This window comes from Armigeres subalbatus, chromosome 2, assembly GCF_024139115.2.
Source record: "Armigeres subalbatus isolate Guangzhou_Male chromosome 2, GZ_Asu_2, whole genome shotgun sequence".
In the NCBI taxonomy this organism is placed as follows: Eukaryota; Metazoa; Arthropoda; class Insecta; order Diptera; family Culicidae; genus Armigeres; species Armigeres subalbatus.
The window spans coordinates 66,057,052-66,071,585 of record NC_085140.1 but is presented as its reverse complement, the minus strand read 5'-3'; the positions used below and the strand labels follow the sequence as shown (position 1 = coordinate 66,071,585).

At 38.6% G+C, this 14,534-nt stretch overlaps 2 protein-coding genes across 4 annotated transcripts in view; both read right to left on the bottom strand.

Annotated features, from left to right (window-relative positions):
- LOC134208783 (rhodanese domain-containing protein CG4456-like) overlaps positions 1–13,151 on the bottom strand; it is a 43,503-nt gene extending 30,352 nt beyond the window's left edge. The window contains exon 1 of one of the 3 annotated variants that reach the window (XM_062684724.1): positions 12,720–13,151. The gene's annotated coding sequence lies outside the window, so the exon portion shown is untranslated. The remainder of the gene's footprint in view (positions 1–12,719) is intronic. The other 2 variants (XM_062684722.1, XM_062684725.1) reach the window with 2 other exon arrangements.
- Positions 10,701–12,721, bottom strand: LOC134208782 (rhodanese domain-containing protein CG4456-like). The gene is made up of 4 exons (XM_062684720.1): positions 12,392–12,721; positions 11,158–11,349; positions 10,925–11,084; positions 10,701–10,864 (listed from the first exon to the last, which is right to left on the bottom strand). Exons 1-4 carry the CDS (start codon positions 12,573–12,575, stop codon positions 10,780–10,782), a joined length of 621 nt encoding a protein of 206 aa, XP_062540704.1. The 5' UTR covers positions 12,576–12,721; the 3' UTR covers positions 10,701–10,779.
- Positions 13,152–14,534: the final 1,383 nt, after the last annotated feature.

Genomic DNA, 14,534 nt, shown 5'->3' with positions numbered 1-14,534 from the left:
CGATTGGTATATAACATCATGGGTCTCCGAGACTTCTATAAAAAGTTCGATTTTGGAGTGAAATGATAGCCTTTCGGTTCAACTTTGTTGTACGAGAAAGGCAAAACGTTTCGCTATTCTGAGAAATACCAACTTTGAGAATAATGTCTCGAAGTTGGATCCCAGTTCGAAACCCTTTTGGAAATTAACGAAAATTCTTAAAAAACCTCAAAAGCCGATTCCAGCGCTTAACGAGGGAAATAAAATTTTATTAACAAATGGCAAAAAGGCTCAAAAAACTTGCTCAGCTGTTCGAGAGTGCCCATAATTTTAGTCTAGGTCTCACTAGTCCAATCAGGTTACACGGAGCTTGGAAGACATTCTCAATCAAGATAATGTTTTTGACCTTTCGTTGGGAACTAATTTGGATGAAGTGAGATCTATTACTAGAAAATTTAAAAATATGAAAGCACCGGGTGATGATGGTATTTTCTACATACTTATCAAAAAACTTCCTGAGAGCTCTTTATCCTTTTTGGTTTATTTATTTAACAAATGTTTTCAATTGGCATACTTTCCAGATAAATGGAAAAACGCCAAAGTTGTTCCAATTTTGAAGCTGGACAAAAATCCAGCTGAGGTTTCTAGTTATCGCCCAATCAGTTTGCTTTCTTCAATAAGCAAACTGTTTGAAAAGATTATTTTAAATAGAACTATGGTTCATATTAATGACAATTCTATTTTTGCTGATGAGCAATTTGGTTTTCGCCATGGGCATTCAACCACTCATCAGTTATTAAGAGTTACGAACTTAATTCGGCTCAATAAATCTGAAGGATATTCGACAGGAGTTGCTCTTCTTGATATAAAGAAAGCATTTGACAGTGTTCGGCATGAAGGTTTGATTGTAAAATTGATGAATTTTAATTTTCCTCTGTACATTATTAAACTGATCCAAAATTATTTATCAGATCGCTCACTGCAGCACTGCAGGTAAACTATCAGAATTCCAAATCTGATAGATTACCTGTAAGGGCTGGTGTCCCCCAAGGCAGCATACTGGGACCCATATTGTATAATATTTTTACTTCTGACTTACCTGTTTTACCACCAGGGTGTCACAAATCTTTGTTTGCTGATGACACGGGCCTCTCAGCCAAAGGGCGAAACCTTCGTGTCATTTGTATTAGATTGCAAAAAAGTTTGGATATTTTCTCCACTTACTTGCCAAAATGGAAAATTTCCCCGAATGCTTCCAAAACTCAGCTTATAATTTTCCCACATAAGCCGAGAGCTTCTTATTTGAAACCTTCTAGCAGACATATTGTCACTATGAATGGGGTTCCAATTAATTGGTCTAGCGAAGCTAAATATTTAGGACTTCTGCTAGATCAAAAATTAACTTTTAAAAATCACATTGAAGGCCTTCAAGCCAAATGTAACAAATATATTAAGTGTTTATATCCACTTATAAACAGAAAATCAAAACTTTGTCTTAAGAAACTTTTGATTTATAAACAAATTTTTAGACCTGCCATGTTGTATGCCGTGCCAATATGGACTAGTTGCCGCAATACCAGAAAGACGGCACTTCAGAGGATTCAAAATAATTTTGAAAATGATTCTGAAGTTGCCTCCGTGGTATAGTACCAATGAACTTCATAGAATTTCTAATATTGAGACATTGCAACAAATGTCCAACAAAATAATTTCCAATTTTAGACAAAAATCGTTGCAATCTTCTATTGCAACGATTAGCTCCTTGTACCCTTAGTATAAATTAGGTTAGGTTTAGTTTAAGTTTAAAACATTGTAATTCCTACATGGTTCAATCAAACCAGAGGAAAAATCCTAACTGCCAGAGGCAATTGAAATGTATTAATAATAACTAAAAAGTAACATAGCAAATAAGGATGATAGTGTTAAGAAAACACGGAACACCTAGTCTAAGAGATGAATGCATGTATTAGATAATTAGCAAATAAAATTAATTAAAAAAAAAAAGAATTGACCTTGAGCTTAGCCATTTTGAATTTTGACCGTCCAACTATAACGTATATCTATTGTCTAACTAATAACATTGGAAAAAGGTCACTACCGGATTTAATAGACTACCAGTACTAGAAAGACGTCTGTTATGCACGGAGTCTGAACACGAACTAATATTCAAGACATAACATTTTTTGAAAATCTAACGAGTTTTATCACATCTCCAAGAATATTATTACCGAACCATGTTTACGTACCTGAGATAAGCATTCCAAGACCATGCTGGAGGTGGCTGAGTTGTATTTTGTTGTATTATTTTGAGTATAATTTTTAGGTTAATAATTTTCTCGGCATTCCTATATGGGATGGTTTTATAAAGATATTTTTGGTTTTGAATGTGATTTGTTCTATGGAGATTTGACAAAAATTAGAGGGGCTTAGTCATCATTAAAGCTTTCTAAAATTACGCTCTTGGATATTGTTCATTTGGATTATTTTCCCTAGATAGATAAATGAAAGTTAAGCTCATCGATCACTTCAAAGTCTGGTGGTTGTACCAAGAGTCATAAAAATACGTGTCTTTAAAAAAAATGCATTTGATACATATGACAGGAATATGATTTTCGTTTATTGTTAAACTATTCTGAATAGTTAGACCATTTTGTTTTCTTCAGCACGATTGCGGGTGAATTTCGAGTGAAAGTAATCGTTTCTAATTAGTATTTCTCCAAACTCACGCAGTGCAATCTATATACATTAAAATGAATTTCTGTCTGTCTGAACCTTACAGACTCCGAAACTACTGAACCGATCGGCGTGAAAATTTGTATGCAGAGATTGTAGAGGCCGGGGAAGGTTCTTAAGATGGTTCGAGACCCCTCTCTCATTTGGAAAGGGGGAGTCCCATACAAATGGAACAAAATTTTTGCATAATTCGAGAATTAAGCAGAGAATAAGTCAATTTTAGGCGAAACGAAGTTCGTCGGGTCTGCTAGTATTATATAAAAGTGACGTGTTAGTATTTGTTATGAGAAATGGAGTGAAGGCTAAATTGCTGTTTGAAAGAGCCACAATATTAGTAGTAGTTTGCTTGTTTGGTTGAATCACTCGTATTATCGAATTAACGAATTATCTACGCATCACAGCGATATGATCTCTTGGACAAAATACTGCCTGTAATGAACTCCCTAAACCAAGTAACTATTTTTGCGATCGTACACCTTGAGACTAAAACGATGATACTTCTATTTCCAGGAAAGTAATTAATATGGTAAATTATTTTTTAACATGATCAATCGTGCTGAATAATTGTGTGACACCAGTTAAGCTTATTCATTCACATATTCCATTTGGCACGTGTTGGGAAAGAATTGGTTGTATGTGTGCATAAGATGACGATCCAATCCCATCCAATGCTTTCTTAGTAGGTTGCAGGGGATAACGAAAATTGGTCTAGTTCGGCTTCGTTATGCACTTTTACGCTTAAGCTCCAATAAACAAGTTATTTGGACTATAACTTGGGTGGTAATATTTGATTCTCCCTTAGTTTTTATATTACGATTGGCATAAAAATTTAGGAATCTCATTTTAAAGAGAACGCGATAAATAAACGATGGTTTTCCAACTAAAAAGTTCCGTTTTAGATAGAAAAACAAAATGTTCGGGATCCCTCGATAGATTTATCAAATACTCACGAAATAAAGAGCTATATTTTCACGTAGTTAAAGTTTTGGCGATGCTCATTTTTTTGTCATAAAGGTCCCCATACACACTCCGTGATTTGCATCCCTCTAAGTCTAAGACTAAGTTTTCTTTAATTTTCATCTACTTCTACAGATTAATTAAAAATGTAGGTACTACCATCTTTTTTCACTCAATTTTCGTTAATAGTACACACTCCACTTTTATCAATAATTGAATAGGAAAACGGCAGTACAATATTAATCAGTTGCTGAGTAGATAAAAGTTAGATTGTGCTGAGTTATTTTTAGACAAAAAATGATTGCTATTTTCGTTTGAGATTTTTTCAAGTTTGAGAAATAAAATATTGAAAATATTGAGAATGAGTAGCGTGGGAATGGGAACTAATTCGCTTGTTAGTAAGAATTGTTTGAAAATCGCATCTTTATTTGACGCAGCTACTATAATTATTGCTTTCCAACAGGAATTAAATTTTTTAGTTGATTAGCAACTCTTCTTCTTCTTCTTCTTCTTCTTCTTCTTATTGGCATTACATCCCCACACTGGGACAGAGCCGCCTCGCAGCTTAGTGTTCATTAATAACTTCCACAGTTATTAACTGCGAGGTTTCTAAGCCAGGTTACCATTTTTGCATTCGTATATCATGAGGCTAGCACGATGATACTTTTATGCCCAGGGAAGTCGAAACAATTTCCAATCCGAAAATCGCCTAGACCGGCACCGGGAATCGAACCCAGCCACCCTCAGCATGGTCTTGCTTTGTAGCCGCGCTTCTTACCGCACGGCTAAGGAGCAACTCTTCATGAAACTTAATTTACTTATAGTCTAGCACTTTTATGATGATTAGGGTTTGTATTTTTATTCACTGTTGGGGGTTTAACAGGAGTAATTTTACATGTAATGGTAAATGCGTCAAATAAAGATAAGATTTTCAAACAATTCTTACTAACAGGCGAGGCCTCATTCCCACGCTGCTCATCCTCAACATTTTCCAAATTTGATTTTTCTTGACTTCAGATGAAATAAGGAAATAATGAGGAATAGAAGAAAACAGAAGAACGAAAATGGAAAAAAATAATGTAATACATCCCTTCCCGATTTTGGCAACACGACCGGATTTTAAAGTTGCCAAAATGGGGATGTTGCCAAAAACGGGAAAAAAATTTCATACAAATTTTCAATTTTTTTATTTGCATGATTGAAGCTTAATGCGTAGAAAATGTACTACAAAATATGTGGAGTGTGTTTAAGTGATGCACGTGCATTATAATTGACATTTTTGCGATATTATTCATAACTCGCAGGTTGTAGTTCGAGCAAAATTGAAACAACCTCAAGAATGGTAATCAAACGATAATGTATCTAATTAGTCAATTTCATAATACAAATTGAATAATGAATAATATTTGAAATTAAAAATAGCGTCGGCCACGTCGTTACATAAATTTGTTGTGAAGAAAAAACTTTTCTATTGTAGGCAAACTTTCTTGTGGTCGGTGTAATTAAGAGTAAAGTTCTGTACAATTTTCGCTGACATTATGGAAAAAATGAACGCAAAGCATAAGACATTCCATTGTTTTAGAAAATGGTAACGGAAATCTGCATTCTGCAAATTGGTCAAGCCAAGTGTATCCAATATAGTGTGAGTATGGGTTAACTAAGTATGGGGCCCTCCTTAGCCGTGCGGTAAGACGCGCGGCTACAAAGCAAGACCATGCTGAGGGTGGCTGGGTTCGATTCCCGGTGCCGGTCTAGGCAATTTTTGGATTGGAAATCGTCTTGACTTCCCTGGGCATAAAAGTATCATCGTGTTAGCCTCATGATATACGAATGCAAAAATGGTAACCTGGCTTAGAAACCTCGCAGTTAATAACTGTGGAAGTGCTTAATGAACACTAAGCTGCGAGACGGCTCTGTCCCAGTGTGGGGATGTAATGCCAATAAGAAGAAGATGGGTTAACTACACTCGACTACAGTTCACTTTCATTATTATGTGTACTTGGGCTCACTTGACCTCCGATAACGATACCAGCAGACAAATTCGGAGACGCAACGTGGCAGAAAAGCGTACGTACTTTGGACTCCAAAAAACAATCCGATCGAATAGAGTTCGCCGCCGTACCAAACAGACTCCCTCATTAAACAGGTGGCGGTAGTCCTCCTTGGACACGAGTCCTGGACAATGCTTGTGGAGGACCAACCCGCACTTGGAGTAAAAATTGTTCTATACAACGATCCGACAGGCACAAGAAGGCGAGGTGTGCAGTGATCAAAGTGGATCAATCAGGTTGAAGAAGATTTACGGACACTCCGTAGACTGCGTGACTGGTAACGTACAGCAATGGACGGAGACGACTGTTATGTACCGCAAAGGCCACTCCGGCCTTAGGCTGAATAAGTAATAATAAAACCACATTTGACGCATCACTCGCCTATCGAAGCAGCTAGAATTACGCCAGCGATCTCATGGGAACTTCACAGGAAGTACTCCACTTCTGATACTTCGCCATCACAAACAGAACACTCGAGAGCAAGCATTAGAAGTGTGAGTGAGCATTGTGAGCATTGATCTATTGCAATCGTAGCATCCACAGCCAATGAGTGAACTGCCTCGCTCAGATGGATGCCAAACCACGAGTAGGAGCGATCGTTGCTGTGATAAACAATGAGCAACACCGTCTAACAAGCCAAGCCGTGATGAGGTATCCATGTAAGCTACGATTTTTGCATTCGTACCCCGCTTGCTCTAGTACAAATGAAGCCAAACAATCAAACATTATGCGTTCTGCTTTATTCGCTCTTTTTTAAGGTGATAAGATAGTCGAGAGGAAGTATCAACGCCTCCCATTCAGTGTGCTAGAGTTCCAGACTCTAAGAGGTCTTCATTTTTAGAATGCTTGAATGGCTTCTTCTAATAACGCACCGTAATGACGCTCATTGTTGTGTTACCAAGCTTCACTCAATAGGCTTCCATTGGTGAGCGTTGAAGATCATTAAACGGTGAATCATCGAACGTCCAATTTCAAAGCTCTTAGGAAGCTCATAACTTGCCCCGCGGCAGAACATCAAGTTGGCTTAGATTAACCCGATTTTTTCTCATGATCTGATTTTTTTCAATGCCTGCTCGAGAGCCTTACATGTTACCAAACTCTTACCATTACTGTTGAACTGTTGGCAAGCATGCTGGAATCAAAAGGCTCGTTATGCAATTGATACATCAGGAAACTGGAAAAGCCAACAGTGTTCTGATATTAATCGCTAGACAAATTTGCATCAATTTTAAACAATAAGACTCTTTGAAATAAATTGTTGCTTATTATCTGAACGGGAATGCAGCAGAAAGACGGATAAAATGACAGTTTCTCGGCTGATATCAGAAAAGAGGCGCATAATGAGCAAAACGACTTGATGGCTATAAAGCGCATTTAGAAAATCTAATGTACTAATCACTAGCAATTAAACCTACTGGGGTTTGCTTGCTCCTGGATCACTCATGCAGTATCGGTTGCATTGTGATGTAAACAGCGGGCTTCGCTTAATAGGTGTTGTACTATGTACAACGGTGTGAGTCAGCTTGTTAACGACAAAATCAGTGAGAATGCCAAAAAATACGACAATCTACGGTGGGCTGGTTAAATAAGGGGAGGGTGAATAGGAACATGAAAAACGAGATTTAAAAAAATAGAAAAGTTTAATAGAAATTGTTTGCAATGAGCGGTGATACGAGTGGTGATTCATTATTTCAGTGAAAGTGCCCGCTATTCGTACAGAGCCCATAATACGCATATAAACATTTAATGGTTAAACGGTAATGGTTTTGTTTATCCTATTACACATTAATAAAAAGGTTTTAGCTCTAAAAAGTAAAAAAAAATAAATTCGAGGTTGTTGCCAAAATCGGGAAGAAAATGTTGCCAAAAACGGGTGTTGCCAAAATCGGGATGGGACTGTAGCTGAATGTCAACACTCCGTTATGCACTAGATATGTTCTGCCATGTTGAGTATTTTCCCACGAATGATCGGAGTTTTCGCAAAATAAATCGCAAAGTTTAGTTACAGATTTCAAAATCGCCTAGTTTTATCATAAGGTTTTCTTGAAATGAGATAATCAGAACGAATATGAAACACTTTGATATATCTTGTTGAGACGGCTTAGACAAGACTCCCTGAAATGCCTACAAAATCTAGCCAAATTAAATCAAAATAAACCCTTTTTAATCCATCTAGCGGTAATGGAGCTTTCCGCATTGAGTATTGGCTAATAGGTAAACATCGTTGCTTCTGGATAAGTGATGTGACCACCAAGGCTTTTAACATTAATTCCAACACTAATAATCCGCAATCCACATGGAAATATGGGAAAAATCGCGTTCTTTCCGGATAAAACGGTCCAATGTCTATTCTTTGTTGGAATATCAGGTAGTGTGCGACGCTTCGCTGTAGATCGAAGATGGATAGAAAGCGGGCGCCAGTTGGTTGTAGTTGCTCTTGGGTAGATTAAGAAATATTGTTATGGATTTATTGTATATACTTATTGCTGAATAAAGAGAACTGCAGCTGCTGGCAGAAGTATCAGTCAGTAGCCTGCCGTGGTGTAGAGAGGGAACTCTAGTTGTTATTCTTTGTGAGGGGGTTCCCTTGTCTTCGGCCAACAGGTTATGGGCCCAGGAACGATTCCCGTTCTCCATCTTAGTGGGATGTTATGGCCGTCGACGTTATCGCAGTGGGATCATGGATCGGCCGCATAAGTCGCGTGGCGCAGTGGGATCATGGATCAGCCACGTACGTCTTGGGTAGCGCCGGACGGCATTCATCAGGAGGTTGGAACGTTCGGTAGGATGCTGGCTGGTCAGCAAGCGTCCAGGAGGAGCGTCGGGACATCCAGGAGCTGGTCAACAGATGGAGCTGTGCAAACGTCGGATGGAGGCCATTTGTACGGGCAACGGATTGGGCCAGGAGGAATTGTTCGGCGAGGAGGAGCTCTGGACGGGAGGCTCGGTTTTAGAAGGAGCCAAGAAAGTAGCGACGCGTGCACACTAAGGAGGAGTGTTGGAATATCAGGTAGTGTGCGACGCTTCGCTGTAGATCGAAGATGGAAAAGCGGGCGCCAGTTGGTTGTAGTTGCTCTTGGGTAGATTAAGGAATATTGTTATGGATTTATTGTATATACTTATTGCTGAGTAAAGAGAACTGCAGCTGCTGGCAGAAGTATCAGTCAGTAGCCTGCCGTGGTGTAGAGAGGGAACTCTAGTTGTTATTCTTTGTGAGGGGGTTCCCTTGCTCTTCGACCAACATTCTTCGCAGCTATTTTTTTTCTTCAATTTTTCGAGCGTCGCTGTTTTATAACATGACTTTTTATCCAAAGCAAATAAAGGACATATATTTCCTCTTCCCAACTCCTACATCGAAGGGGCTACATAATAAAGACTGAATCGTGGCAAACAATCAACGCCCTGGCTTTTAGGAATAAAATTTCGATGTTATTTGGGTATTTCACGAATGTACTCATGTGTTTTGCAATTCTAAATCTTAAAACATTGGATCTCATTGCGCATCTCGGTTCGACAACACTTTACAAACATTTTATAGGCTCCCCCAGACCTAAGCGATTTCATCGCCGCGACGGCGACAACTAGTCGCTGCGATTCTATCGCCGGGTCGCTGCAGGCAATGTTCCATTTATCCTTCCATACCAGCGACGACAGAAACGCAGTCGTCAAGCGATAGAATCGCGTCGCGATTGTCGCGTCGCGATTGTCGCGTCGCGTGTGTTTGGGGGAACCTTATATGAAGTACTTGTGTCGAGTCGAGGCACACAATGCCACCTCTCTGGCTGGGGGTTGTGAGCTCTCGATTGTTTTGTCCCATGGAACTCGGAAAGTGTCATTTCTGCTTTGTTTAACATACATTAGAATCAATTAGTGCGTGATAGAACGTTCGTTCGATAAGAACATGAATTCGAGCATTTACCATTTCATATACCTATACATTTTTTTTGCAGCTCGGAAAAATCTGTACAGCCATTTGTTCGACAGCACCACTATACTGCCGTGAATCGGGATGAATAATGTTTGTTAGCTAAGTATCAAAAAATTATGATTGATTTGAGAATGAAACCCCTTTACTTGGTTCTCTGCGCAAATTAGCAATTTTCTGCTACTAATCATTCAGTCATAATGCTTATGAGTAATCCCGAACCATACTACCTGTTTTCACAATTCGTATTTGAATGATAATCTATACAAAGAGTGCTATTATTGCTCTCAAATGAGTTTATTAAAGCATCCATTTGAGTGTTATTAGTATAAAACTAATTACATAATCACTTTTTGCTCAATCAGCATAGCTGAGCGATCGAATAGATTGTTATCAACGTTGCGTAAATAAAAAAATGCAACACGTAATTTCCATTCTTGATAATTATTTTTTGGTGTATCACATCTTGCCAGCTATAAACAATTGATATTTTTGCAGAAACGATCATTAGGATGTGAGTCAGCCAGAAGTATCATAGAAGCAATGTTAAAGTTGAATTACAAAAAATATTTTATATAACTCGTTGCAGGGTTACGGCAAGTGTTTTCATTTGCGTTGTAATTATCGTCATATGCTCGTCAAATCAATAAAAGAGATGCTTTTTTGCTATAACCCATCCGTATTCGAACGTTCTGATTCACTGAAGTTGCTGGAAATTAGATCACGGACGGTAATATCGGCCGAGTGCAGTTTCAAATACATACCTCTATATACATTGGCAGACATTATTAGGATCGCAAAGATTGCAGACAAAATAAATTTTTATTAGTATTAGTATTTAAATAAAGGGAAAAGAGATTAAATTTAAATTAATTCAGCTAAACTATGCTTTACTACCGATTTAAATCCGCTAGCACTCTACTGCGCACATTTGCGATAGTGACGTTAATAATAAGGAAGAGAAAAAGAACATCACTCTATGGAGAAGCTCGAACACATGCCCCCATGAAAAGCAATGTTAATCTAAATATAGACCCAATCATAGACGACACTGCTTAAAGGGGCGCCAATTCCGCCGTGCAGCGGTTGGTTTATTACGATTCCATCATACACACACATATTAAAACTAATATATCAGTAAAATTTGTTCTCCGCCGGTTCCAGCGGAAGACCATTCCTCTCGGCGTACTCCAGCCATGAGCCAACGTAGTTCTTGACACTGAAAATTAATTAATGTTATATAAAGATACTGTTTTCTCGTCTGGCGCTAAACTCTTACTTTTTGAAACCAAGTTTTTCGGCGATGTCTGCTGCAGTACCGGCTCGATATCCGGATCGACAGCTAAAGATGATGGGGCTGTCATGGCTTGGCTTCGGCCGGCTGTACTTGCTCTCGAACTGGTTTGCGCCGAGCTTCAGCTCCTCTTCGACGGCTTTGACTGAAATATTAGAGAAGGTGGCCCGTTTCATAATCCATGACGTAGATGATCTTTACGCATTATCTGAACATACGTGGAATATTGATGCTGGTTGGGATGGTTCCAGTGCCGGCCAGTTCGTCTGGTCGACGGACATCGATCAGCAGCTTTTCGGGATGGTTTGGCAGGTCAACGATTTCATCGTAGGCGGCCACCACACTCAAGTCGATAGTGTGCGGATCGAACCTGTTCTCTGGGCATTTACTACAGTAGCACCGGTGATTTCCTATGGTTAGATAATCGGCCAAAGCGATCGACGGTTAATTAGTGAGTTGTGAATAAGTTTTGCTTCGACTATACGAAGTGCAAAATGAAACTTGCACAGGTGAACATTCCCTTTGATAAGGTGCAAATGCTCAGAATCCACGCCACCACACGTTACAATGGAGTAGGTTTTTGCGCGCGGAGGATACGTATCGCGTAATAAAACTTACGTAAAAAAATGCGTAAAAAGTCGCGAGGTTCCCGAAAACTGCTTTACAATAAATCGTTTAAAAATGATTTCAATGAAAATCTGATTTTCGCGGTTTCACTTTTTTCCCGACCGTTTTGAAGAACCACATAAAAAATCGAAAAAAGATAATAAGAGAATACTTAACTTGTCTTAGACGGTTGAATACATTCCACTAGAAAGAGCTTAACATATTTTTTCTTCGCGTGAAAACCAAGAATAGTGTAAAAAACTTCATAAATCATAAAACCCGTGTAAAAATTATCACGTAAAAAGCGACACCAGTGTATATTCAATTGCACAACACAGCTATGTTTCAAGCAACAATTAGCAACGCATTAGGGGAACTGTACCGGTTTTGGCCATGTTCCTAATTTGGCCAATTTTGCAAATAACTCCAAAAATAAAGCAATTCGCGAGGGTTTTATTAGTTCCATCAAAAGATATATCCCTCACGGTTCAACGCTGCTTTCAACTGATCGATTATTTTGGAAAAATATGTATTTTCGAGGATTGGCCAAAATAGGCACTAAGTTGGCCAAAACCGGTGCACTTCCCCTACTGTGATCTTTTTGATTAAGCTCAGCTACGTTGTACCATCCATAAAATAAAAGTTCATTTGCTGAATATTTAATTGAGAGGCTTGGCCTTGAAAACGCGATTAGCATCTGGCTCGACCATCGTGGCAACCATGCTTGAATTCTGATACGTTTGTTCCTAAATGGGTCGTTTTCTCTGCACTGGTACATAATCGGTATCCTGGTTCAGTTGCACTCCACAAGTTGCACTTCGATAATATTGCATTGTGCATACTCACCGTGAGCTAACGAATTATTCACTTGAAACTTATCACTACTGCGAATACTGTCATGGTGGTAACTACTGATCGGCGCAAGTTTGCCAGCTTCAACGATGTACGAACGGACACTTCCAACATTCTGTGCAATCCGCGAACTGGCACGTAGACGCAGGGTCGCAACCCTCAAACAGTTAAGGCTCATCTTATTTTGGGATTTTACTGCTAATATAAATGCCTATGGAACGGAACACAATAGCTGGCACTGGCGACTAGCTTTATTGACGGTGACTGATAAACTGGGCTGTGCCGAATTTCGCCACGAGATATAGAGATACAGTTTATTTACCTTTTTCCTCTAGAGGCCGGTTGCGAAGTGTTGTATTAGTTAGAAGTTGTTACGCAATTCGCACTCTCACTGCTTTGGATGTTGGACGGTTAGAATGGATTCTGCTTGGTTGTGGAGGAGGTTGTTCGACCAATTGCGTGGCTAAGAGTACGCGGAAACCGCAGAGATGCGAGGGATGATGGATTCGCGAACCTTGAATGTGTTCAAGCGGTTTTTGGATACACACAATGTAGAAACCGAAACTGCGTCTTTTCTTATTGGCTACGGCGATACAGCGAGAAGTTTAAGCTGCTAGAGTAAACTGCTAGAATTTATGAAAGCTCTGCGGTAAACTTGCTTGGAAGCTGTTGAGGATTAAACTTTGAGATCTGTCATCGTTCTCATCATCATCGTATAGTTTCAGTATCATAATATTCAAATATTCACAAATTCAAAATTAGGCATACGCAAATTGAATTCAATTTTAGCAAGCCTATACTAAGTGGTCCATCAAACAATAACACTAAAACAGAAGACGCATATTAGAAACAGGTGGATTTGTTTTGCTTTTTCATTAATATCAGTCTACTATGATGCAATTTACAAAATATATTAGGCAATTTGACATTGTTTATTTTCCAATTAGTTCCTAAAAGTTCCTAAGATCCTAAATTCCTGAATTCCTATTGTCTTACATTCCTAAATTCCTAAGCTTAGTTTAACTTTATTGACTACTTCGTAGTTGCTAGTCGTGATGGGCAAAATAAAAAAGCTTTGAACTTTGTGTAAACTTAAAAATCACTTTAATAAAGAATTAAAAAAATTACTTTCCAACAGCACAAAACAGAACTAATCACCAAGATTTTGTGAAAGTTCTATGTTCGATGCGAAACACGTTTGATAGCAGGCTCCCTAGACCCCGAAATCTCTAAATTCCTAAGTTGCTAAATTGAAAAATTCCATAATTCCTAAAATCCTTAACTCTAAAATTTCTAAATCCTCTTATTTCAAATTTTCTCGATTTCTAAATTCCCAAATTCTTAAATTCCCAAAATTCACCTCCAGGGTCTCTAAAACTAAGAAACAAGGCAATAAACTTATTCTATATGTCAAAAGATATTGGTAAATAATTATCATTGGGCCGGTAGTCATGGCCCAATTCTCACGTTATGACCTTGAAATATTAACCTAAAGTGGTGGTCATTTTTTTGTCCTTCCAGAGATCTGTAAGTTCGAAGTTCGTTCGAAAAATATGAAACCTCGGTTGAGCAATATTCAGGTAAATTCCACCGGGCAGTTTCAGCCCGATTGGCAAACTACAAGCCGAGATACAGCCCTCCAAAGATGGTCATCTTGTATAAAAAACGGTCTCTGGTCTTATAGATTTGTCCGACACTGTATATCAATGGCGTTGCAAATTTTAAACAGCGACACACCGATGCAATAATATCGGCGACTTCTAGGAGGAACCGAATTTGCCGGAAGTTCCATTAGTTAAATTCGAAATCTGGATTCAGCAGCCGTTGACAGAGGATTGAATTTGATTTTTGTTGCTATATTTTTATTCTAAAACGAATTATAATAACTGAATTACTTAACATGTGACTGATCTCCATATTATTTCGTAATGCCTCATTGTGCACAAAAAATACGACATGTTTTGAATTTTGAAAAAGTAGACTTCCAGAAGGGGGAAGGGGTTTTGGAAAAGTCTACGAAAGTCTACTAGGTAGGAGGAACTTTGAAAATGTGAAAATTTTGCTCTACGTGTTTTGTGCACGCCCCTTATTTGAATAGAAACAAATTCTAAATTTACATTCCCGGCCTAACATGCAT

Coding starts and splice junctions, on each gene's coding strand:
- LOC134208782 (XM_062684720.1), bottom strand. CDS start 12,575: ATGAGCCTTAACTGTTTGAGGGTTGCGACCCTGCGTCTACGTGCCAGT. Junction 11,085..11,157: donor AACCAGCATCAATATTCCAC/GTATGTTCAGAT, acceptor CTAATATTTCAG/TCAAAGCCGTCGAAGAGGAG. Junction 10,865..10,924: donor GAAAAACTTGGTTTCAAAAA/GTAAGAGTTTAG, acceptor ATTAATTTTCAG/TGTCAAGAACTACGTTGGCT.